At 36.8% G+C, this 25,458-nt stretch overlaps 1 protein-coding gene across 1 annotated transcript in view; it reads right to left on the reverse strand.

Moving 5' to 3' along the window:
• Nucleotides 1-589: 589 nt before the first annotated feature.
• Nucleotides 590-25,458, reverse strand: part of SLC26A7 (solute carrier family 26 member 7) — a 59,907-nt gene continuing 35,038 nt past the window's right edge. The window contains exons 11-18 of the mRNA XM_025167806.2: nt 19,000-19,106; nt 17,274-17,340; nt 16,300-16,440; nt 14,326-14,374; nt 12,451-12,587; nt 6,882-6,936; nt 6,681-6,784; nt 590-1,895 (exon numbers count right to left, since the gene is read on the reverse strand). Of these exons, the coding sequence (XP_025023574.1) occupies nt 1,860-1,895; nt 6,681-6,784; nt 6,882-6,936; nt 12,451-12,587; nt 14,326-14,374; nt 16,300-16,440; nt 17,274-17,340; nt 19,000-19,106 (696 nt within the window). The 3' untranslated portion in view covers nt 590-1,859. The remainder of the gene's footprint in view (nt 1,896-6,680; nt 6,785-6,881; nt 6,937-12,450; nt 12,588-14,325; nt 14,375-16,299; nt 16,441-17,273; nt 17,341-18,999; nt 19,107-25,458) is intronic.

Consider the following 25,458-nt stretch of genomic DNA (forward strand, 5'->3'; position numbering starts at 1 on the left):
GCTCTCTATACCAATATAGAAATATTCTTTCCCTTGATTGGATTTTAATCAATATTATACCACTAGTTTTATAAGCCATACAAACTCTTTTCAAGCCAGCAAATAGAAATTGTGGGTTTATCACTGCTGAACACTTTCTTATGGACTGTGCCTAATACCTTTCATCTTTGTTAGCTTCAGCCTAAAAAAATCAGTGTAAAAGATTTAATTGCTGGACACCTGCAGGCTCTTTGGCACCATTGGCCTACTTGCTGATGAAAAGTAATACAGCCCAATGGGGGAACCAGACAAGAATATTTAACTAAATGAAGATACTACTAGATGAGGCATCTCAAGCAAATGCTTCTGCAGAGGGATTTTTCAGGGCACCTTTTCCCAAAGGTTGGCAAAAAGTGCTTTGGTCTTGACTGCATACAGAAAATGGTGATGAATACATTTATTTATAATATTTTTATATTGCCTGAGTATTCACCAAATCTGAACACAAGGGGAGACCAAAAGCGTCTCCTGTTTCAAACAAGCCATAGTTTATTTCATTCAAACCAAAAGCTAACCACAAGCTTTTGATTACTTTTTCACAGCTATTCCAGAGAAGGGAAGAGGGAGGTTTTACAATTATAATAACTGCCCCTGTACATGCAAACCATTTTAGCCCTTCTCATGCAAATATATTCATATGAAAATACAGATTCTTCCCTTCACAATGTAGTTTAAAAATAAGTCCCATTTAGATCCTCCCAAACACTTTATATTAGTACGTTCTGCTGAACTTAATGGAGCTGATTTAATTTACATTCACAACAGCCCAAAACTAAAAAGGGGCAATACATTATTTTGGGGAACAATGTCAGTTAAAAAGAAGATAGATAAGATATGGCTAGATAAGAAGATAGATAAGATATGGCTCTGTGCACTCTCAAAAATATGCTGTCTTTACTGCTTGCTTCAGTTAGGACATTTTCTGGTTCAGCAGTTTTTGATGAGGATCTTTTTTAAATCTAAAGATACCTTTGTAAGAATGGTAGATGCTTTGTCCCATGATAGGTCCATGAAGTGCTAGATAGGGAAATAAGTCTGGCTTTGTGGTAGGTGCATTTGGCCTTTAAAGGTTGCAACAATCCCTTGGCCACTTTGCGCATGTAAAAATAATAAGAGCAATCTTCAATCCCTGTCATATATTTTTTGATAGAAGAACAAATGCTAGTCAGTCTTTGGTTATGGGAACTGTTTTCCTCGCCAAGATTCTACTGATGTAGAAACTTAAAATTTACTCTCAAAGGAATTTGTAGTGAAATTCTTTTATATCCCTCATTAAAACAATGCAATAAAGAGACAACACTCAAAACAATCAAGAATGTCAATGTCTTTAGCAGAATGTGGAAGTGGCAAGATATGATGGTTAATTCTAGATATTTAAGAAAAAAGTTGGCCTTTTATTACAGTTTGCATTTGCATGTAAAAAGTGACAAACTTTGGATTAGATACAGTGCACTACAAAATTCTCTTGTTGCATTCTCTTCTCCACAAAATCATACTTTTAAGTTGCAACAAGACAGCTAAAACAGCATACATCACAGTAATATCTTAAATTGCTTTCTATTTTTTAAATCTACATGCATAGAAAAATATGTGGTCATCAAAGAAGAATCTAAGTTACAAAAATAAACCCTGTCACTGATGTTAACTCAGAGAGAAACTTTCAGGAAATATAGGCAGAAAATACTGTTGCTGTTGGTTTGTTAAATATACTTGGCAATTATCACCAACAAAATCCCATGTTTAAACATCTGAAGAAATACTTTGGCACCATTCCTTCTGTAAGTGAGCAGTTTGATAGACAGATTGGAATCAGATTGGCATCAAACCTCAGTATGTTCATTAAGCTTGCAAAAGTTCTGAAATGTAAGAAATAAAGCCATTTTACAGTGTGCATGTGTATATCCATATCTTACTATCTATGGTTATCACTTTGAAAAATGAACTCTCAAACAGGACTAAAATTAAAGCTTCCTATCTACATTCTTATATCAATGAAAGAGAGGCATATACTCTGTTGCAAGAAGAAAACATAGAAGTGTAACACAAACCAGCCTTCCCCAACCTGCTGTCCTCCAGATCCATTGGATTACAGCTTCTATAGTTTCCAGCCAGCAAATGTTCAGAAGACTTCCAGTTCTGGAAGTTGAAGTAGTTGCACATGAAGCCACTGTACAACTAGTGATTGTTTCTTTTTCAATTCTGGCTGTAATTCTTGAGGTTTTCATCATCCACTTGCTAGATACATATATAAGAAACTGAACCTTGGATGTTCCACATACAAAACAAGTTTTCTACTATTGAGCTATTAATGCTTTTGGATGATAATAATCATTATATTGTAAATTTTCCTTAAGGAGTTTTTCTACATGGAAATCCTTTATTGAACATTATTGACTTGCCATTGCATGAGGGCATTTCCACACAAGGATTTTGAGCCACTTTGAAAGCAGTTCCAGGTTTGTTTCCCATAAAGAATTGGATCAATTTATTTTTGGTTCGACTGCAGTTGCGACATAGTTAAACATTCTGTGAAAAGATGTGTTGTGGTGGTAGAGGTATCTGTTGTGTTTTGAGATAATTATTAGAGGAAAATCTTACTTCACCTTCTTAAAAGCTTCAGTCTTGTCAAAAAAATGTTTACTTGACAGTGGTAATGTGGAAATGCCTGAATTTCATGTGAATGAGATAAATCTGGCTTCCTTAGGTACTAAGTATTTCTTCAGCTCACACTGTTGGCCTCTTCATTTATTCAATGAAAAATACTAGATCTTAAATCAAATCCCTAAGTTTGCTCTTGTCTCCTCAATTTGACAGAGAAGCGAAAAACAATGTACTTAGGGTGCAGGCAACTGGTGTTTCTTCTGATGCTTTATGGAAAAACTTCCCATAACACACATACATACATTTATTTATTAATCTAAATAGCTTTGAGGAGGAAGAGTACAGATTTTATTTTGTGTTTGCTTTTTTCAAACAGATATATTTCTAGACCAGTACCTACAACCCCCTCCCAAACCTTCTTTTTGGATCTGAGGAAAGAAACAGTCCAGATTTATTAATAAGGTGAAGGAGAAAAGCAAAACAAACTTTCATCCCTTTCTCCATTTCCCTGTGCACCTTATTTCATGTCACCTTTGTACTATACTTACCACAAGCATTTTTTAACTCTACTGAAGTTTTAATACCGATCAATCAAATGTCTATTTAAATACTGGGTTTGTCTGAAGATGAATATGTAATCAAAATTAGCAGGAGCTTGTGTCTTCTTTGAGCTACCACTGGGATAACTCAGTGAATAGGTTTTACGTATGCTGAGGAAATGATCAGCCACCATATTTCATATCATGAAGTTCAGGTTAGTCAAGGAGTCAAGGGTTAATTGGCTTCCCCAGTTCGCTCCCTGCCAGATTTGAGAACTGCTCAGCAATGATTATGCCAGTGTTTCTTAATGTTGGCAGCTTGAAGATGTGTGGACTTCAACTCCCAGAATTCCCCAGCCATACTGGGAGTTGAAGTCCACACAGCTTCAAGTTGCCAAGGTTGAGAAACACCGGGTTATGCTGACTGCCAATATCTGAGATTTGAAACCTATGATCTGGGGAAAAGGCTGACTTAGAACTTATTTTCAGTAAGATCTTGAATTTTGCAAACAGCTATCAGAATCAGGCAAGCATCATGGATAACTAAATCCAAATCAAGACAGCCTTATTTCATGACATCACTGGCTTCAGCTGGAAACCCTGAACGTGAAGTCATTAACTGTTCTATTTATCAGCTAAGAAATCTATCTTTAGCAGGTCTCACCTTTCATTCCCACCAACTTGCTACCTACCAGTTGGTAGGCAGATCATGTAGCCAACTGTGCTACTGAGTTAATTAATTCACACTTTTTAAACCTATGTCTGTACTCCAGTGCTGTTCTGTGTTGACAACAACTCTTTCTTAAATTTTACACTCCATTTGCTAACTATACACATAAAAATGCATAATAAAATTGTTTGCAAAAATAGTGCACAAAGAAATGTGTCTATAATATATATATATATAAAAAAAATAAGGTAATGCATACATAAATGCATAGGCATTTTCATGTTTGTTTTTTGCTGAAACTGATGGAGAAACAAAATGGAATAAATTTAGCACTGGAAAAATGAGAAATTGAGTGAAATCCAACTTGGCAGACATATAGTACTCACATCAGTTGCAGTGGGCCCTAGCCTTTGATTGGCACTGGGCCTGTTCATTAAGCTAGGTATCTATCTTCATACGTGGTACAAGATCTGGAGTCTCTAACAACAATTTACAATAATCATGATTGTGATAGTTTGATTTGGGAAGGAGGGGATAAACCATGAAGTTAATTCCAAGATTATTGCATGGATATAAGTAACAGCTGCAGTATTATCTGTTCTTATTTTTTGCTGCTAAAGGAAACTTCAAGAGATCCTTATATTTATGCAATGAAAAGCCGAGGACAGAAGTTTGAATGGTTAATCATGATGTGCCCTCCATTCTGTAATACATCTAAACAAATGTCACTAAGTTTCTTAACTTTGGTTGATCAAAGTTAAGTAGCTTCAGTGGGAAAGGCATAATAGTTGGGTTTGTTTGCTTGTTTGTTTGTTTTGAATAACAGGAATGTTTATGGTAATAAGACAATGGAGAAAAAGAAGGCAACAGCTCACTGATCAGTTTTGCATTTTTGTTTTGGAGGGGACTCTGTCTTAAACTTGGACCAACTCATATCTAAAACAATGGAAATGGAAATGCTCTACATCGCCTGAAGATTTGGTTTAGTTACAGAAAAGAAGCTTACAGGAGTTTACATTACAAAGTAAGTTTATGCCTCATAAAACTGGGAACATAAAAGCATAGTTTATATTCAATTAGATGAGTTCCAATCCAAATATGCATAATGCTTTTTTTACACAGAAGTTGTAAGACTGCATTTACCATTAGGTAGGTGAATTGGAAGCGTTAATGAATGAAAGGGCAAAGCAAATGAGATGATAGGGGCCACTACCATCACAGTTTCCAGCTTTCCACAGAAGAAGATGCCATGTTCAGATTTTTGTTTGCTCTTGAGTGGTTTGTTCATTGCTGTTATTGAATATAGATACTCATAGGCTGACTTGACTTGACTTTTTAATTTATTTTATGGTAAAAAAAATGGCCAACACATGTCTTTAAATCATGTTAACATCTTAATGAGACTTTTTAGGTTAGGAGGGAAAAAGGCTGTTGGGAAGGTTGCTATTGGTGTACCAACAATCTTGGATATCCAAAATGCACAGCTAACAAGAGAATACTATATTTCATTGTGTTTTCTTCAAAATTCCCTCAAAAGACTTTGGTTGGCACTGGGCCTAAAATGCAAACTGTGTTTAAAAGTGGTCCTCAAAAGACTTAACAGGTGTTTCAGGGCCCATGGGGAGAAGCAAGATTTTTCATGCTTCACAACACCACCCTTTTGGCCACTTCTTGAGCTAGCTGAGTGGTGCTGGCTGTGGGGAACTCCCTGTTTCCCCGCCAGATCTCTACTTGCATGGTTCAGCCCTATGCAATCAGAGTGCCAGCAAAACAGTCAGCTCCCCAAGCACAGCTGCCAGTGTTGGGTGAGGTGCCAAAAGAAGCAGATGGGGATGGGGTCTCTGATCCCATGCAAACCCATACTTCTCTGGCCACCCCTCCCAGCCTGGGAGAAGTAGTAGGAGAAGTGGCAGGAGACAAAAGGAATGGGGGTGGGAAATACCGACCAGGTCTCCTATCCCATAGTGTAGCTCCATGTAACTGAAGAATTGGAGAAGAAAAAGGAATCTGCTTCCAGCTCCTAGAGGGGTGGAGGTGAGGTGGAGAGAGATGGCTATTTTGTACAGGGGGAAATCCCAGTTGGAAAGAACTGGTATCTGCTGGTACCAAAAGCAAAACAGACCTGGAAAACAGTGTCCAGGCACCAGAAGAAAGGAAGCATACTCACAACCGCCTATAATGGCCAATGGGAGCTGAGAAGATTTCAGCCCCTTACTGCATCATTGACCATATTGTTGACGAGATTTTGATCATTTATACAGCAAGGTATGTGCCGGAGAAGAGGGAAAACATCACTTTAACACCAGAAAGACAAATCTAAACTGCTTCCATGGCAACCTGGGGATGAGACAAAGGTGATGTCATATCCTTCATTACTATGTCCTTTATGCTATGGTTAGTGGAATGTGAGAATGAGCCCATAGATTCAGAAGATGAAGTCAATGGCATGGCAAGAACCGAGTGATTTGGAAAGCCATAACACTCTGCTCAGCACATAAAAAGTTCACATAATCTTTAATTCATGTATGAACTTCACTATTGTAGATTACTGCAAATCCACTCTCAACACTCTGATGAGAGATGAAAATATGCTATCAGTGATGATAAACCAGGCAAGCTAGAAACAGATCTGCTTTCTTAGAGTTCATGAATACTAGATGATGAAAATAAACAAATAAACCCATATATATTTTTAATCAAAGAAATAATAAGGCCTGGGCATTTCCATCTCCCCTATTTGTCTGTGATTCAGCTGTCTACTTTAGAAAGAGGACTTGAGGTCAACACTGCTGACCTCTTAGCATCTGTTTTTCCCATAGACTGAGACTCACCCTGTTAAACTGAATGGCAGCTACAGCTGAAGAAACCGACTCATAGAAGACAGCATTCTCTGATTCTAGCTTTCCACTGAGTTTCAGGGCCTTTTTCAAAGAAGCTGTAGTAAGAGAAGGTGGCTTTGTAAAAGAGGAGCAGGGACACCAAAAATCAAGCATAATTCATAAAAGTTATCTTCATTGAAAATTGATACTTGCCTTTGCAGTTGGCCAGAAAAACATCTATATTATTTTTTTGAGCATCCATGTAGATCTAAAAGAGAGCAAATATTAACATATATTATTGAGGAATATGAAGCATCATCTTTTAAACAGTATTACGTAAACTAATAAAAAAGTAGAAGAGAAGTACAGCTACAATGTTAATAAATAACATTAATTAATAAAATTAATTCTTATGCCAAGATAGACAAAAGAATCAGAACATAAGCCAAAACCCCAATCTTTATATTTTTCTAAATTATTACTGTGATCTAGCGGCATCAAGTCTGATTTACCTTAGTTTCCCAACTCATATCTTAATGAGATAAGATTAGGAATAGAAATTTCTAGTCTAATTATACAAAAAAAATCAACATATAATACTTTGTTTACATATAATACATTGTTTACATATGATAAACATGTTATATGTTTTGTTTTGATACACACACACACACACACACATATATATATATATATATATATATATATATATATATAGCGATCCAGTCTGAAGAACAGCTATGAGAATTATTCAAGGCATCTGACAGATAAATTGCTTGAATCTACTCTCAGCTGGACTCTAGTGGTGTAGGTCCTACTGAATTGATGAAGTATGGTCTGGCTTGATTACCTGGGAAGAATTTGAGACTGCTGCTCCCAAGGAAGTGGACAGGGTCCTTGGGGCCATGAGTGTGGCCACCTGTTCATTAAATCCATGTCTTTCCTACATGGTTAAGGCTTCCCAGGAGAGAACATGCAGTTGGGTTCTAGTGGTGGTTAATTCATCCTTGGGTGTGCTTAAGGAGGCAGTCATCCTCTTTCTGGGGAAGGTGGTTGAGAATGTGGTTGGGCTGCAGTTTCAAAGGGCCCTGGCAGAAATCCCTTTCAGTCAGTTTTCAGGCCTGTGCACAGTACTGAGATGGCATTACTTGTGCTTGTTGATGAGCTATGAGTACAGGATGGTAGTTATACATCCATCATGGCCCTCCTTGATCCATCGGCAGCTTTTTCTACCATCCTTCTAGACTGGTGCATGGGGTTGGGAGTGGTAGCCATGGTGTTGTGATGGATCTCCTCCTTTCTCCAGAGCCAGATCCAGTCAGTGTTTGTGGGAGGAAGAGATCCAACCCTAGACCCTTGCTTTTTAGAGTGTCTCAGGGCTCAATTCTCTCCTCTTCCTCCTCGGTAATCTCTGCATGAAACTCTGGGTGAGGTCATCCATCAGTACAGGGTTAGGTATCATCAGTATGCTGATGATCCCCAGTTATATATCTCAACCCAAGGCTAGCCAAGTGATGCCATTACAGTTTTGTCCCAGTGTCTGGATGCTGTAAGGGGTCACATGGGAAGGACAACCTTAGGCTCAGTCCTAGCAAGACTGATCGGCTATGGATTTTAGGGCTATCTGGATCAGAGATCTTCCATTTTTGGTTCTAGATGGGGGTCAAACAGACGCATACAGAACCGGTACACAGCTTGGGGGTCTTCCTAGACTCACATCTGCTCCCTGAAATGTCCTTGACTGATAATTCTGGCAACTTCAATTTATCTAGATAATTATCAACTTTATATGCAATGGAATTACTTGAAATATATAAATCTTTGGGGGGGGAAATCATAAACTCACCTAATATTGGTAGTGCTGGCAACAATTTAGTCTTGTACTGATTTTTTATAGTTTTTTTCCTGCTTTTTTCAACCTAATTACGAGAAATGTTTATTTTTTTTTTCAAGATTCATAATATTCTTGCTTTAGAAAAAAAGCTCTACAGATTTTACTAGTTTCTAAAACATCCAGTTCTCTCTTTTTTTCTGTTTATGCATACTTTAGGAGCCTGTCTTATTGTATTTTGCCAATAACTGCTTGATTTCTAAATTTAATTTGCTTGCTAATTGTGAGGATTTCTTTTTAATTACACTTAACTGGTTTATGCATTCTCCTCATATTACGCTTTCATAGCCTCCTATCTCATTTGCTTTGCATCATTTTCTTTAAGAACATTTGTTAAGACTTAAGATAAATTTTGTTTTGCTGCTTAAGGGCTAATACAGGATATTCCCTCCCTCCCTCCCTCCCTCCCTCCCTCCCTCCCTCCCTCCCTCCCTCCTTCCTTCCTTCCTTCCTTCCTTCCTTCCTTCCTTCCTTCCTTCCTTCCTTCCTTCCTTCCTTCCTTCCTTCCTTCTTTGCAATTGCCTGGACAAGTCCACACATTTTCTTGACAACACTTTCAGAAGTGTTGATGTTGAAATTGATGACAGTGACAACCATATTTAAAAGAACTTTTTCACATTTTCCTCCCTCCATCTGTCCATCCCAGTCCTGCTGCTTCACCTTTCTCCTCCCTTCCCTCCCATTCCAACTCTCCCACCACTCTTAAGACCATTCATGAACTTCTTTTTAGAAAAAATGTACAAAGGCTCCTATAAGTTCCTCCTCAGTCTAAGAAGGGAGTGCTCCGCTGTACTCCAATCTTTTCTCTCCCAGCCACTCATACTCATTTATTCATATTCAGTCTTCTTTTTTTCCCCTTTCCCCTAATGCTGATATTAAATAAGGTATATAATTCATAGAGATCGTGGTCCTAATTGCTTTTGCTATATTCTGTCTTATCTTCTCCTTCTTGCAGCTACAGCTGTTTTTCAGAAGTTCCATGGCCACCTTATGTATAGGTGATTTTTTAAAGGCCATCTAAAGCTTTATTCATTTCATTTATTTATTTATTTATTTAAATGATTTGTATGGCTGCCCATCTTAGAACACAACTCTGGGCAGCTCACAACAACAATAAAGCCTAAAAAATAATAATAATAAAACAAAAACCATAAAAACAAAAAAACCGTCCACAAGCTTCCATTCCACCCTATCTATCCCAGTGTCTGGGGGAAGAGCCAGCTCCAGAAGACTAAAAGGGTTAATTTGAAAGGAAGCCCCCTCCCCCCACCCTTTATAACTTATTTTGCTTTTTCTCAGTTGTTCAGTAAGGGGTTTCTCTTTTTCTGTTAAGTAGCCTGGCTGATATCCTGAAATAATTTTATTACTTTATCTCCTTCCCAATATATTTCTTCCAGCTCATGTGCCTTTCAATTTTGTACCTTGTGTGAATGTTGAAAAACATTATTATAATGTCTCATAGTCTTCGTATCTTTGTGAACCCATGCATTTTCAAAGCAATGAGCTCAATAGGAACATGCTCTGAAGTAATAACAGCATCTACAGTATATCACATGCTTTAACTTGAGGAGTCAAAGAATGAGAAATCAAGAAATAATCTAGCTGAAAGCAGTTCTTATATGCAGAGGAAAGACAGGCATACTCCCATTGGGAATGATTAATAGAATGCCAATGTAAATGTTGAAAACAATTAAGATTAGTTCTGGACTTATTTGAAGGTCTTACCATATACATGGTAGGTTGTGGGAGACGATGGGGGAAAAGAATGGGGATCACAGGCTGCATTTCAAATGGCCACTAGGGGGAAGTGTTCTATAGTATAAACATTCCCTAAAATAGCATGGTTTTGTAACTCAGAATAAGGCAAAATGCAACTTTGTACAGTAAATTGCTTCATTAAGAAACGTCTATCTACTGCTACATTTTGCTCCTCAGTGGCCACCCTTCTTGGAAATCCAAAAAGAGAGTATGAAGTTAATAATCATCTTGCAGTTGCTCCCCACCTAATCTACAATTAATATTCAAATTGTGACTTCTCCATTGTGTTACTTCAAATGCCTGGGTAGGCCGTAAGAAGCTGTGCTGATGCATTAGAACACAATGTAAAAAATCAGAACAGATTAATACCTACTCCAATAGTATGCCAAGAATCCCTTCCATACTTCTTCCCCCAATTTTATCTAAAACAAAGCCTAAAGGTGAATTTTAGACAGCCTCTGCTGGGACAACAATATAAACTAAAGGATTCTTGAATTTCTCTAATGGATGACAGTTGACAGATATAAAAATTGCCACTTTGAAGGCTAACTGGAAATTTGCAAGGAGATGCACAAGACCCTTATCATTGCTATTGCTGATACTTTCAGGTACAGTGAAACTGCTCAGGCAAAGGTTCCTTAAGGGCAAATCACACCATCTTTAACCTGGCAAAGGCTTTCAGAAACATCCAATAAAATCCTCCACAAAAAAGAAAAAAAACATTCAAATGCAAACAAGACATGTCATATGGCTTGACTCTCTGACTACTTCTCTCTCATCCAGTTACAAAGCAATAATATTGGCATGTTTCACTCATCAGACCTGAACATTCCTTTACTATGTAAACCTTCCAGGAGCTATACATCCAACCCAAGCAAAGGAAGCTGCCAAGGATTTTGGATAGGTCATATTTATAGGAAACAGAAGAACTGGAGCAGAAAGGGGGGGGGGGGGCAAAAGCATATTTTGTCAAAAAGCAGCAGCCATCATCATCCTGAAACAATGAAGAAATTTCCTGGCAATCTAGTTCTGTGATCAGTTTAATATTTCATGTTCATCCATTTCTGCTCCAATTTGTGAATTTGGAAAAAAAAAAGTATTAAAATATGTTTCTCATGATGTGTTTGGATAAAATATGCATTACAAAATATGTTTTATCCCAAAACATACATTTTCTAGTGCATATTATATCAGTTGGAATTGCAAAATTTGGTGAAGTTTTTTTCTTTTGTGGAGTTTAAAAGATAAAAAAGTTCTGATACTGTATGTACATAAATTTTATGATCTGTAAATTTACTTGGATTCACTTTAAAATCTACACTAAAATTAACATAGGAAGAAAAAGAAAATATAGAATGAAACTTTAATTTAAGAAATCTCCAGTTAGCACCCTTCAGTTGCAATGGACCAAATTTCTGTCTGGATGTTACCCTGAAATAAAGGACAAGCCCTTCGCATCTGAAATAGTCTGGACAAGAGAATTAAATTTCTGTTAAATCCATGTAATTTGTTTCAATGACATTATCATGCAAATTATGTAAATTGTCACCAATGATATCCTTTGGGTTATTGGCATAATGATGTCATTATGCAAACTATATAAATCACTAAAATGGTGTCGTTTCCGATTTAACCCTGCAGTTGGTCTGTTCAATAAAAGTTTCAATGTACCACAATGTGTAGATATAACTTCTAGAGTGAGACTTGATTTCCATGTACATCCTTCCCAATTTACCCCACAAAATGACTCACCGACTAAAGAGTAAATTATTCTCTTGAAACATACTTCACATGGAAGAGCTAGTTTCACATTGTGATACTCAGGAAGTGAATCAGACCTCTAAACTCCAATCAGAAACATCACGATACAGTAGCTTTATGCCTACGTCAGGAATGTCAAGAAGTATATAGTTTTGAATTGTGGGGTTGCGATATTCTTGAAGGAAAGGTAAATATTTTTAAAAAGGAAGGCTTCCTTCATCTATATGCAAACTTAATGAAAATAAGTAAGGGGTGTTTATTTTTAAGTACCAATCTTCTGCCTTCATTGGCGGCTTCAACAAACTAAATGTAGAATGAGTTTTATTTAAAAAGCACATGGAGGTGGGTGGACATACAGATGATCATAAATACCTGAATAAGTACAGAGATACCAGTGTAGTCAAAGAAAGTCAAGTTACTGCAGTCAAATATTAGGTTGTGCTTTTCACTGGGATGCTGTTGTAAAGATGAATTTCTTAGATCAGCAGATGCAGGATCCATATTCCCTTCTGAAATAAGTAGAAATTTCCATATGAACAAACCTTCTCTAGAAATTGACAAATATGGGCCTTTCCATCCAGGAATGAATGGCAACCTGTGTTACTTTGGGTTTTGACTTCTAGTGGGTTTTCTTCCTGGTAGCTAACTCTGATAAGTTTGTCAAGCAACCTGAACAATGCTGCATATATAGGCCATTTTTCTAATTCCCCACAGGGTCAGTGACATAATGAGAATTGAAGGATAATCCAGCAGCCCATTGCTCCTAGAAGTATGGACCCAAGGAAAAAATAAGGAAGATCCAGAGCAAATATCTGCCTAGGTGCTGAGACATAGCAACAATCCAAGAATGTCAGATACTGACACTGACACTGCTAAGTTATTCTAACCAATAGGGTTATTCCCCTGAAAAAGGAAATGCTATTTCTCAAATTACTTTGAAGGACATGTTATTATGGATTCTATGGATTATAACATCGCCTTGAAGTTCCCACTTCAGGTACATGTTTGTTGCTATCTCACTCAAACCTTCTCAGGATTCTCTACTTTCCATCATTTAAAAGAAAGCTGTAAGAAAAATCAAGCTCTTCTTCCACCACAATTTTCCCCCCAGCTACAACAGGGACATCAGCTACAGGTATACAGTACTGAGGACTGAGAAAAAAGGTCTCAGTGGGATGACCATGTGACAACACGTCTACTGTACCAATTCTAGGAAGACAGCATACTTCACTTATATTGAGGCACTAGTACTTCTCTGTTCCTTTACTGCAGTGTAACATTGCTACTGTAGTCTCAGAAGTATGACTACCAATAACCCAAAGATGTAAGACAGTGTTGTCCAAACTTGACCACTTTAAGATGAGTGGACTTCAACTCCCAGAATTCCCCAGCCAGCATGGCTGGCTGGGGAATTCTGGGAGTTGAAGTCCACTCATCTTAAAGTGGCCAAGTTTGGACAACACTGATGTAAGAAGTTGTTGGTAGCCATTCTTTATGCCAACTAATGGCCAACTAGACTTTTATGGCCCAGATCTGGTAGCCTGACTACATAGTTCATCTCAAATAATTCAAAAGTATTGTTAGACTGGCAAACGAATTCTTATAAAATCCTAACACATCAGGGAAGTTAATATGAACCAAAGGTCCAGGACCATATAAATTCCAATGAATTACAGAATTAGACATTTTTGAAAATCTAGTACATTTACACTTAGAAACATTCCCTATGTTGCACTTGAAAAAGTGTGAGCCAACCTTGTAAATAAGCTCATAAAGATATTTTCCTGGAAAAATGTTGATTAGCCTCCTGGGGACTGGAAGGACAGCAAGATTTATATTCTTTTGCAGTACCCCATTAAATTCCTAAGTTGTGTGTCAATGAGGACACAGAAGAAGAGTGAATATTATGTTCCTCTTTTACGGTTTGCTCACCTCCATGCAGTCCTTGCCTCCTATGGCTTCCACATGAACGAAGAAATAAAAGGCCCTTTAAATTACATGGTCAGCGCAAACCCCTCAGTCCATCAACTTAGGGTGCATGAAGTACAGGAGAGGAACAATCTGTCCCCCTTCTCTTGGATTCATACCCATATAGACATACCTTCTAGTTCTTTTGCTTACCATGCCAGATGGAAGATATGTGGACAGCAATAAGATATGCTGGATTCTTTCCCATGATGCAACAACCTGACATTAACAGGAAAATTAATACTGATCTAGTATTTATTTCTTGAATTGTTCACTCACCATGGCAGTTTCCATTGGATAATGAAGTGAGCAATATGTTCTGTTCATACTGAAACAAAAAGAAAAGCAGCATGATTGATTGATTGCAATGTTAACTCTTATTTTCTGCTGCAAAAATGGTTATTCTGACTGTTTTATGAATACAGTGTATTTGCCTTGCTAGGAACTCTGACAGTTATTTTTACACTAATTCTAAAATCGTAGAGTTTCTTCATGATAGGCCTTCAAGAACTTGGCCGCCAGAGCAGCAATATTATCATTTAAAAGGGCATATTATATACAGATCAAACAAAAACAAAAAGGCAGTTTTAATACAATTTCCCTGGAAGCATGTTTACAGAATCTGGTCTGCAAGAATTATTAAGGCTATGGGGAAAATTCTATAGCATTGTTATTACCTGGGATGCAAAGCTAACCCATAATGAATAATAACAATGAGAAAGCTACATACTTCTCACTCGTTTTTTTATTATTTACTGGTAGCAGTATTAAAACAGAAGCAAAACACAGTCATTTCCATTTGATTTCTTTCATTACCTGCAGTAACATAGATGGAAAGTGTTGATTAATTTTAAAGCTAACTAAAAGACTATTACTCCTGTGTATGAAATAAGCCAACATGCTTCCCTCCAGATGTGGAACTATCAGCATTCACTATATTGACCATGCTAGCTGTGGCTGCTGGGAATTGGAGTTCAGCAATAAATTGTACAACCATGCATAGGCACACATATCTGATTGACTCATAGGTAAAATCACACCACCATTTCTAGATGGGCTTCAAAAAGCCTCATGTTTATATATTCCACTTTCCATCACACACTGATTCCCTAGCTCCATTCTTGCTTTCAGACATAATGGTTGATACATTTTCTTTGGAAAAGAATTATGTTTTGATTCTGGTGTTCAATCCTTGTTTCCAGGCAAGTACAAATCATAGTTTCTCATTTTACAAGAAACAGAAAACTACTGTTTGCTTCAAAGCAGGAAGGAAGAGAATGATAGCATTTGAGAAGAAAGATGAAAGGCAGAAGGTGTGCATGAGCCCAGGAGGCATCTACAGGTAGTCCTCACTTAATGACCACAATTGGGACCAGCAACTCCATCACTAAGCGACATGGTCATTAAGCGAGACATCATGTGACCACAATGGACTTACGACCTCACTTCTGCCACAGTCGTTAAGTGAGACATCACATGACCACAACTTTTAATATTAATGCCAGCTTGTCCATTGACTCTGCTTGTCGGAAGCCAGTTGCGAAGCACGCAAATGGCAATCACATGACTGCAGGATGCTGAAACAAATCAAACTTGAATGAACTGTTTGATTCAACATGGATGAATCAAACAGTTGCACTGTTTCTTCCTGTTCTATAGATCTGGTCAGCTAGAAATAAAAATGGCTCAATCACTCTGTTGCCTTGGCTTTCCACAAATGAGCTTTCATGGTTAGTATCACTAGAAAGTCAAAATTCAAAGGTGGCTTGGGAAACAGGATAAAATAATAATCACATAATTTGGAGTCTTACTTTTGCTGTAATTTGTCTTCTTTTACATGCAACCACCAGTGTATTTCCAAATTTATACTTCCTCCCATATTTACACCTCCTTTGGTCAGATATTTAGAGATAAAATTTGAGAGTTCTTTACTGGGGCAGTGCAGGGTGGGGTGTTGGGAGTACAGAAACATGCTTGGCAACAAAGGAGTCCTAGGTTTAAACCCTGACATATTCATATAGGACTTCTTTCAGAAACTTGGAAACCTGCTGTAAGTCGCTGTCATCAAAAGTGAGCTAGGGAGAACAGAGGTCCAACTCAGCATGTTAGGTCCCTTTTTGACATGGTCTGAAATGTGTTCTAGTTGCTTAGTCATGATCTCTTCCTAGCAATACAAAATACAATCACTTGACTGTAAATCTGGAGCACAAATTAATTTTCACCTTTCTCTACTCTTTATTAAGTAGGTCTTACCTTGTTCATATCTTCTGACAGCTGCTGTGCACACGTCCACTCCTTCTGGATTATTTTTAATATCTTGGCATAAAACTTCTTAGCATTCAGAAAGACTAATGGGTTATTCACTGACACTATTTTCACTGATTGTAAAGGTTCCTTTAGAATAAAAAAACCCCAAACTTTAGACAATAGAATATTTTAAATCATTTATAACATACAACCCCTGCATAACCCACACTGAATGTTACAGGCACAATCAAATGCATTTTCAAACATACCAATGACAATATGATTTAGGTTAAATTGTAGTAATTGTTGATCTACCAGATCTGAGCTACAAAAATGGGCAAGCAGCAGCAAAGAGGTTTTTGTATCTCTTAGAAGTCTGAATTTTTGCAGTCCAGATCTGAGATCTCTATAATTGTTCATTTTGAACGACTGTTCTTCCTCCATAAATTCCTCAATCATATTGTTATTCTCTCAGAATTTATATTTGCAATCCTACATTTTTACAGAGTTGCTTTAATCTCATATTTGGATTTGTTGTCTTCTTGTATGTTGTTTCTCATAAAGTTCAATAGACTATATAAAATAAAATATTATCATCAAAACCCAAATGTATTGGAACAAAGAGGTACCAATTTGCAGCAAGTTGACTGCTGCAAACTAAAAAATTTCAGATTCCCTCCAATAATTTTGTCATACTACTATCCTGAAAGTTAAGGAAGTGCCATGGATATGCCCTAAGCAGCCATTAAATAGGATTGTCACTGAATTGTAAGTGAGATAAATAAAGTAATATTTCTCTCATTCCATTAGAGTACATATGAGCAAAACCTGCACACACAGCCTTCACACACATCCTGGGAACAGAACTGAAACCTTTACATTTCTACACAGAACTATAGAGAGGAGAAGAGAAGAATGTTTTCCCGGGCTGAAACGCAGGATCCTTTAGATATAAAGAAGAATAAGAAAGTTAAGCTTACGAAGTCTACTTCTGTTTTGAATCTGCATTCCATTTCTTTCATGTGCTTCAAGCTCAGTGTTGTTGCTCTATGACAAATATATAGAAGAATGTATAACAAATACATGAAAACAGAAAATCTTTTAAAAATCAATTTATTTAATTTTTTGGTGGTACTATTCCAAGTGTTCTAGATGCTGTAAATTACTTCCTAGTAAGGTGGCTGCACATTTAAACCATAGTATTAATATTATATTCTTAAGAATGTACTTAAGCTAATTATACAAGTACTGTAGTTATCTAAGTTGTCTTGGCAGTCATGAAAGATAAACATTCTCCAGGTAGATTTTACATAACATAGTTGTATTTCCATGAAAATTCCACCAATTGCTAGAACTTGGATTAATAAATTGTTTAAATGTAAAAAGTATTTAGAATCACCGTTTAATTTAGTATTGCAGTGCATCAGCAGCTACGCAGATGTCTGTCTGAATTGGCCATCCTGGGATCATGAATTTGGGGAGTTAGTCTAACACAGAAGGAGGGCATCTAGCTATAACAACACTGTCCAAAATAAAAGGAATGTAAATATGAATTGGAGAGGCGAGATTAGATGAGCAACAGGCAGGTGTTTAATCTTTCCCTTGACTACCATTTTTTCCCTGCAAATGATCATCTTTGAGTCTATATTTGTTTGGGAATCACACATTTCTCTTGTAATGCTTACTTTGATCCTTGCAATAGTCCTTCTCCACCCTGAAAAATGACCTTCTGAAAAATGGTCAGGGGCCAACTAATGTCTACTCAACTCATAATTCCTAGTCATTATAGCTGAAGTCACATAGGGAATTGTGGGAGGTAGTTCTTACGTGATCAAAAGTGAAAGGTGTGATACCAGATCTGGCTATTATCAAAGCAAGGAAAGTTGGATATCGTTTCCCCCATCCCAAAGCAAGTAACTTCTAGCCTCTTTTACAGAGCAGGTAGGAGAAAGAGGCACAGGAATTTGAACACTGATTGCAATATAAATAGAACTCGCATTCAATATACAGCAGTCACTATAACAGATGCCTTTGAACTGTGGTGCTGGAGAAGACTCTTGAGAGTCCCCTGGACTACTAGGAGGTCAAACCAGTCAATCTTAAAGGAAATCAACCCTGATTGCTCATTGGAAGGATTGATAATGAAGCTCAAGCTCAGATACTTTGGTCACCTAATGCGAAGAGAGATCTCTTTGGAGAAGTCCCTGATGCTGGGAAGGATTGAAGGCAAAAGGAGAAGAGGACAGCAGAGGATGAGATGGTTAGATAGCATCACTGAAGCAGTGAGCATGAAACTGAGCAAACTCAGGGAGGCAGTGAAGGACAGGAAGTCCTGGCGCGATATGGTTCATGGGGTCGCGAAGAGTCAGACACGACTTAACGACTAAACAACAATAACAACAACACTGTAACAGCTTCTTGACTTTTGTACTATAAATCAGAAGCGCTGTGTCCTTGTGGGCCTATTTATCTGTTCTAATCAAGCTTGCCAGGGATAAGCCTGACCAAAATAGCAAAAGAGAATAATTATACTTCCAACTAATTAAAACTTCCAAGATTATTTGTAGGGGGTCAAAAAAACAGCTGAACAGTTATATATAGCAAAAACAAATTATAGTATACACAAGTCATAAGCAGAGCAGAATCAATATTTCCAGAAATTAGGTACAATATTATTTGCTTCTAAAAACATTAAAAATGTCTCACCTTGAAAAACGGAAAACCACTATAAGTATTGTGCAGATGACACCATATAATAGCCCTACATTAGCAGCAAAGCAAACTGTAAACACATAAGTGCTGACCCAAATACTCTGAAAGATACAAAAGATGAAAACATATTTAATAATTAGATACACAAAATTCTTTCTACTAGTGATTTTATTAGCTACATAATTAACATTTTCATTACTTTAATTAGAAACAAACAGATGTAAAATCTGACAAGCTATTTCATAAGATATATGTTTTAAATTTGAATAATTTAACAACTGCATACCTCAGAAGACATATTGACCTTCTAAACTGGTAAATGAACAGTATTTCATTCTCTAGAATATTGAGCATCTGCTGAAGCATGTATGAAATTAAGGCTGTTCAAAGCATTCAAAAGGGGTGCTTTGCTAAGCACATTAGTGCAAACGAAGCTCTCCAGCCCTCCTTCTCAAAGCACTGAAGCAGTTGCATCCTCTGGAAGTCAGAAAAGCAAATGTGCATGCACACACATGTGGAAATAACCAGGGAAAGTCTTTGAAGCAGTCAAGCTGACCCTTTGTGAATCATGACTGCTTTATTGATTCAAAGAAGGGTGTTTCACTGTGCTTTGCCCTTTTCCCATGCCATCCTCTGATGCTGAAGAGCCGGTTCTGGACACTCCAGTTGAATGTCAGCCTCAGCCATCAGGGAGCAATTAAGCACCTGAAACTGATTCCACCAGCAATCACACAGAGTACGTATGCTGGGAATCAGATGACGGGGGTCCCAATCCAAACAGCTCTGTGAACTTCAAACAGCTGAATAGAGGGGCTCAGCATGCCCCCTTGTGATGCAACAGCTGCATCACCCTTAATTGGTTCCCACCCAGTGGTTGCCTTATATCAAGGCCACTGCTGCCTAGGGGCTCTGTCTTGGGAACAACCAATTCAACTTGACCTTGTATGCTTGTCTTCTATGACTCATGTACCCTGAACTTCTGCTTCTCTGACTTCAGACTGGCCAAAGACCTTCCTATGAACACTTGAACCTTGGACTGTGCTCTGACCATACTACCTGTTTGTTGCTCTGGCTTGGACAAGACCTCAGATTTCTGTAACCTTTGCTGGAGTATGCATGTGCTCTGCCTGCTGCTGCTTGTAATTCACTTGCAACGCATAGTAAAGTACTTAAACCTCAACTTGGTGTGTGTGTTTGGTCTTGAACAGGACAGTTTTCAAACACTTTGCGCAGTTCCAATGACAGCTCTTAAGTTAGTATTCCAACTGCATTTTTTAAATACCCCTTTTGGAAGCTACTTGCAATGGATTGCCAAACAAATCATACTTCAAAATGTGCATTAAGCAATACAGTAATGACAGAAATATATATATACTAGTTAAGCTAAGAAGTGGTAAGATGTTCCTTAACAAAACATGAAAGTGTGAAAACCTCTGGATCTAGAAACTATGTCAGTGGAATACAACTAGACCTATCTTTCTCCATGAAAGCAGCCACATAATATCCCTGTGAGATAAATAAGTTAAATGTGACTAAACAGCTTATCCAAGTCAAGTGAAGGGGAAATCATAAAATGGAAAGTATCCAGTCAACTTGGCAGCCTCTTCATTTTCAGAAGAGGGCAGCATGTAGCAAAGAATTCCTGTGGGCACACTGCAAAGAGGAAGAGGCAATTGGCATCGCATTCTGTAATAATACTTATAATTTGGCCATGAGCCTCATAGCCAAATGGGGTGAATGTGGCCAGACTGATCCAAACCTTCTAAAGCATGGTAGATATCATTTCTCTGCTGTTTACTCCCTACTGGAGAAACCAGTGGATGTTCCATGCTAATGTGCAGCAAGCTGTGTGAAGAAAGCCCAGTACATATTCACATTCCAGAACATTGGTATTATGAAACCTAGGAAATATACTGAATTGGCCTTCATCTCTTAAAAAATAAAGTAAATATACTGCAGGTAACTTAATAAGCAGCACAACATTAGAGGAAAAAAATCAACACATTTTATAAGTATATGCATGGAAGGCTGGTCAAATTGAAATATAAATATAGGTACCTGCATCCCTGGAAACACTCAATTAGCATTGTGAATTAATTGAAACTTACTTCAGCCCCACCATAAGAAGCAGTACTTTAATCCAGAAAGCTGAAGGCAGGGATTTCATTAATAATTACATTCTGTATTATAAAAGCTATGTTATCTTCTACCTTCTTTGTTTATAAGCTTAAAGATGCATGCAGATAGCAAGAAACAATTATTTTTTATTTCTAACAAATTCATTTGACCAGCCCCTGGACAATTACACATCATTGGGAGAATAAATATTCACATAGTGTTGGATACACAACAGAGAAGAGGTTTCAAGATTATAAATATCTTCAAAACTAGTATGTCCGCCCCTATAGAAAAGCAGCAAATGGAATATGGTACCATGGACAGTTACAGCTTTAGTATACCACTCTCTGAAATGTGACTGTAAACAGTAACAAGTCGCTGTTACAAGAAAAGTGTAACACCCTTCAATAAATTTCAACCCTGAATTACTGTATATTCCTGAAAGATCTAATATTCATGATCCTCAGAGCATAAATGTATTTTAAGCCATGGCACTAAGAGAATTGAAGTTGAGGGGTTTTTTTTAAATAGAATCATAGACTGGAAGGGCCAGAAGGAAGCTTGGAGATTACCTAGGCCAGCCCTCTGGTCAGTGCAGGAATCCACTGCTATCGGAGATCGTGATGGAGGTGATGAAATTAGCATGAAACAGTGAGCAAGACGGTAAAATTAGATGGTGAGAAAGCATGACTTTATATATTTCAAAATATATTTTTATGCATGCCTCTTCTGGTTTCTTAGATCATCTCCTCATAAGGTTGCCTGTTTCTACTCAAGGACCATAGTATTTTGACATCCCCTTGATTTCTTCTGATTCAAACAAAAATATCATAGCATGGAAAAGAAGGAAAAATCATGAACAGAAAATTAAAAGTGCCTTTTAACAAATCTGGAATTTGTTAAATTTCATATTCAAACAAATATGGAATTTGTTTCCATATTTATTTTTGCATTTGCTTGGGAATTTTCAGAAGCTTCTTGTTTTAACATTACTGGATTTCAAACCCTTTTCATTTCAAAGCACAATTATAATGTAGAAATTTTGCTGTAAGGCAAGATGAAGGAGCACTAAGTAAAATATTATATTCTAATCAGAAAAACGTGTTATTAGTGTTTAGAAACAAAACAGAAGCTGGAGTACTCAGGAATAATGACAAAGGTCCATTTCATCTCTAACATATGGGGTTTTAAGGAAACCAAAATTATGGGGAATTATCCTCTGGTGACTAATTGATATTTGAATGAGGCAGTTTGATTATTTTCAATCTCTTCCATTGTGGACATGTTCCTATATAAATCATATCACAATGTGTACTTCTCAGAGCAAATTTGCCAAATTGAAATTACAATCACATCTGGAGTGAAGTCATTTCTTTGCAAAAGCATTGAAGCATAGAACCTGGGAAAATGACTGGCTCAGGACTTGCATATTAAAATGATGACTATGAATTTCAAGCAGAAGACAAGGAGAACAAAAAACAAAGGCTCAGGATAACGCTTTATACAAATCCTGAATAGCCGAAAATAAAAATCAGTGTTTGAAAAGAGAACCTTGGCTAAAAGCTCTAACTCATGATCAGCCAAAGGAGAAAGCTATTTTTGCAGCAGTAGGTGTTGCATTTTAAAGCCTGCAAACTAAATATATCATGCAAAGAAGGTCCCATCCAGCTGTAGTAGTTGCTTCCTGATGTTGAAAAAGACATCAAAAGAGCAGCTTTTTAGGTCTCGCAGCAATGTTTCCAGGCTGCCAAGGGGTGTAAGTAAGTAATGGTGGCCACCACAGTCTTTCTTCTTCAGTCTTCTTCAGTCTTTCTTCTTTGTTTCTGTTCGCTTTTAATCCTTTGTTTGCTGCCCAGAGTCACAACTGCAAGGTGGGCAGCTGAATAAATTAATATAATAAAGAAAGAAATAAGAATCTAAGGCAACTGATCAACTGGCTTGACTCTTCAGGTTTTCTAAGGGAATAGTCTCTGCTTGTGAAGCCTTGCTTGTCTTTAAGCTGTTAAGAACTAAGAGTGAGTTTCTGTTCTTTCATGCTATGCAATTTCAGGCTGTCTGCAAACTATTCTGGTTATTCTTAAGACTGAAAGTTTTTGCAATGTCAGAACATTTTTGCTTCTATATAACATTTGATATGTGATAAAGCAAAATATTTAATTGTTTCTCTTTCCTATACCATTTCTTGTTTTTTTAGCTTTTGACTCATCTTTCCCTGAGCGTCCTATGGAGTTTTAAACATCCGAGCAAGATTACAGTATTTATTTCAAAAACACTTGCTGAGCAAGTGAAGGCCCCACCTCTGGCACTAGGATATTTCAGTCATTAAAAGGACACAAATGCCTGGATAAGATTGGCCAAGAAAATCATCTCCTTACCTAGCTCTCACACTTTTAGAGGTTTACTATGGTCTTCAATCAAAATTCTTAATAATATCAAGATACTATTCTGATGCACAGCAAAGAAATGTTGTTTCTTTTTCCATTAGGGATAAAACATAGGCACTATCTTTAAAAATATATAGTTTTCTGGCAACATAGTTTTAAAAACACAGCAGGGACAGATTATCACTGTAATCATTATTATCTAAATCTATATCTACACATAAACTCTCATCTTACAAAAAAAGAAGGAAGAAAGGATATAAGCAATCAATAAAGTCTTTGTATTTTGAAACTAAAATAACAATACATATTAAGTAATGCATTCTGTGCAAGTGAAAAGCTGAAGTATCACAGCAATTAGATCTTAAAAGCTAATCATAAATGTTTGAATATTTTTACCTGCCAATCCAATAAAGATAACACCCTAATTTGGTTATTTGAAGTATACCTTTCAAATAACTGTTATTTATTCACATACAAACCCCCAAAATTATTTCCAATTGTTTTAAGAAAGTTTATTTTCTCAACTCACTTGAACTCCTTGAAATATAATGATGGATTTCTAATATACCATTAGACAGTTTAGAGATCCCTGAAGTTCCAATTAACATTATTGCAATCATGTTTCTTTGAGACTGTGAAAGTATCCAATTTTTTTCCCTATAACACGAGGTTAACATTCCACAGGGATTCTTAAAAGAACAGTGACATAATTACCATTTTAGCCACAAATAAGAAGGCAGATTCCCCAAGATCTTATGTCAGGTGTTGTCACAAAATATTCCACAACTATTCCTCAAAGCATATGTGTAATTGAAAGCAGATATATAACTTCCATTCCAAGACTCACGTTTCCATATTATACAGAATAGCATAATTTTTCATACACATGGGCAGAAAGAACAAGGGACCAAATAATGAGCATGTAAAATTAAATAGTTCAGAAATACCCAGATCTAAGCAGCTTCAGTTTCCTTGAGAAATGCTAAAAACGTTAAGCCTTTCTCATGTTCTGAACAGTGATAAAAATTCCCCTATTTGTTAATCAGCTACAAACTGATCTGAAGATTGATTTGTACTTTAAGTGTTCTTGTGATAGACTTCTGAAGTAGAATAAAGGGCTTTTGTTTGGGCGACAGTATTGAATCACTGCGTACATACTTTTTTGTCATATATAATTTTTATTAAGAATTTTGATTTTAATGGTAGTTTTATTAGATACAAACTAAACTTAAAGAAAGAAAAGAGAATAGAACGAAGGAGTAAAAAGTGCAAGAAAAAAGAAAAAGAGCGAGAGAAGAGAAAAGTTATAAAGAAGTGACTTCCAACCTTCATCACAAGTATAAACACATTTAATGACTCTTCACTCTCTCTAAGGTTACAAACATTTATGTTTTCATCCCATATCCCACCTCTTATCTATAAACAAATCCATCAAACATCATCTTTTTCAGTCCTGGTGTCAGCAGAAAGTCCATAAAGGGTTGCCAGAAATAACAACATATCTTGTTTTAACCTTGATCAAAAAAACCAACTTTATATTCCTTCCTTTTACTTCTAACAGTCTTAATCTTTAGTTCATTCAAATATTATCATAGGATTTAATTTCTCTCCATTTCTTCAAGGCTTTACTAAGCCTCTTTTGTAAATCCAGTAAGAAAAAAGTACCCAGGTCACTCTCTTGTTTTGTCACTTGTATTTCCTTTTTAAAATTTAAAACCTCGTCCAGTTTCTTTTGTAGATCTAGTGAAACATCCTCTTCTAAGTCATTCTCTTGGCCTGTCAGCTGTAAATCCATTTTCAATACTATCTCTATCTTGTCAGATAAAATTTGTTCTACATCTGTCATTTCTTCAATAACATCTTTTGGACACAGTCTATCCATAGAAGCAGACATTACTGACATTGTTGCTATTGTGGCTACTATTTTTTTATTCCATTCTTCAAAAGTCTC

Source organism: Python bivittatus, unplaced genomic scaffold, assembly GCF_059951505.1.
Source record: "Python bivittatus isolate LINGU-HERP-01145 unplaced genomic scaffold, Pbiv_v1 ctg000590_np1212, whole genome shotgun sequence".
NCBI lineage: Eukaryota > Metazoa > Chordata > Lepidosauria > Squamata > Pythonidae > Python > Python bivittatus.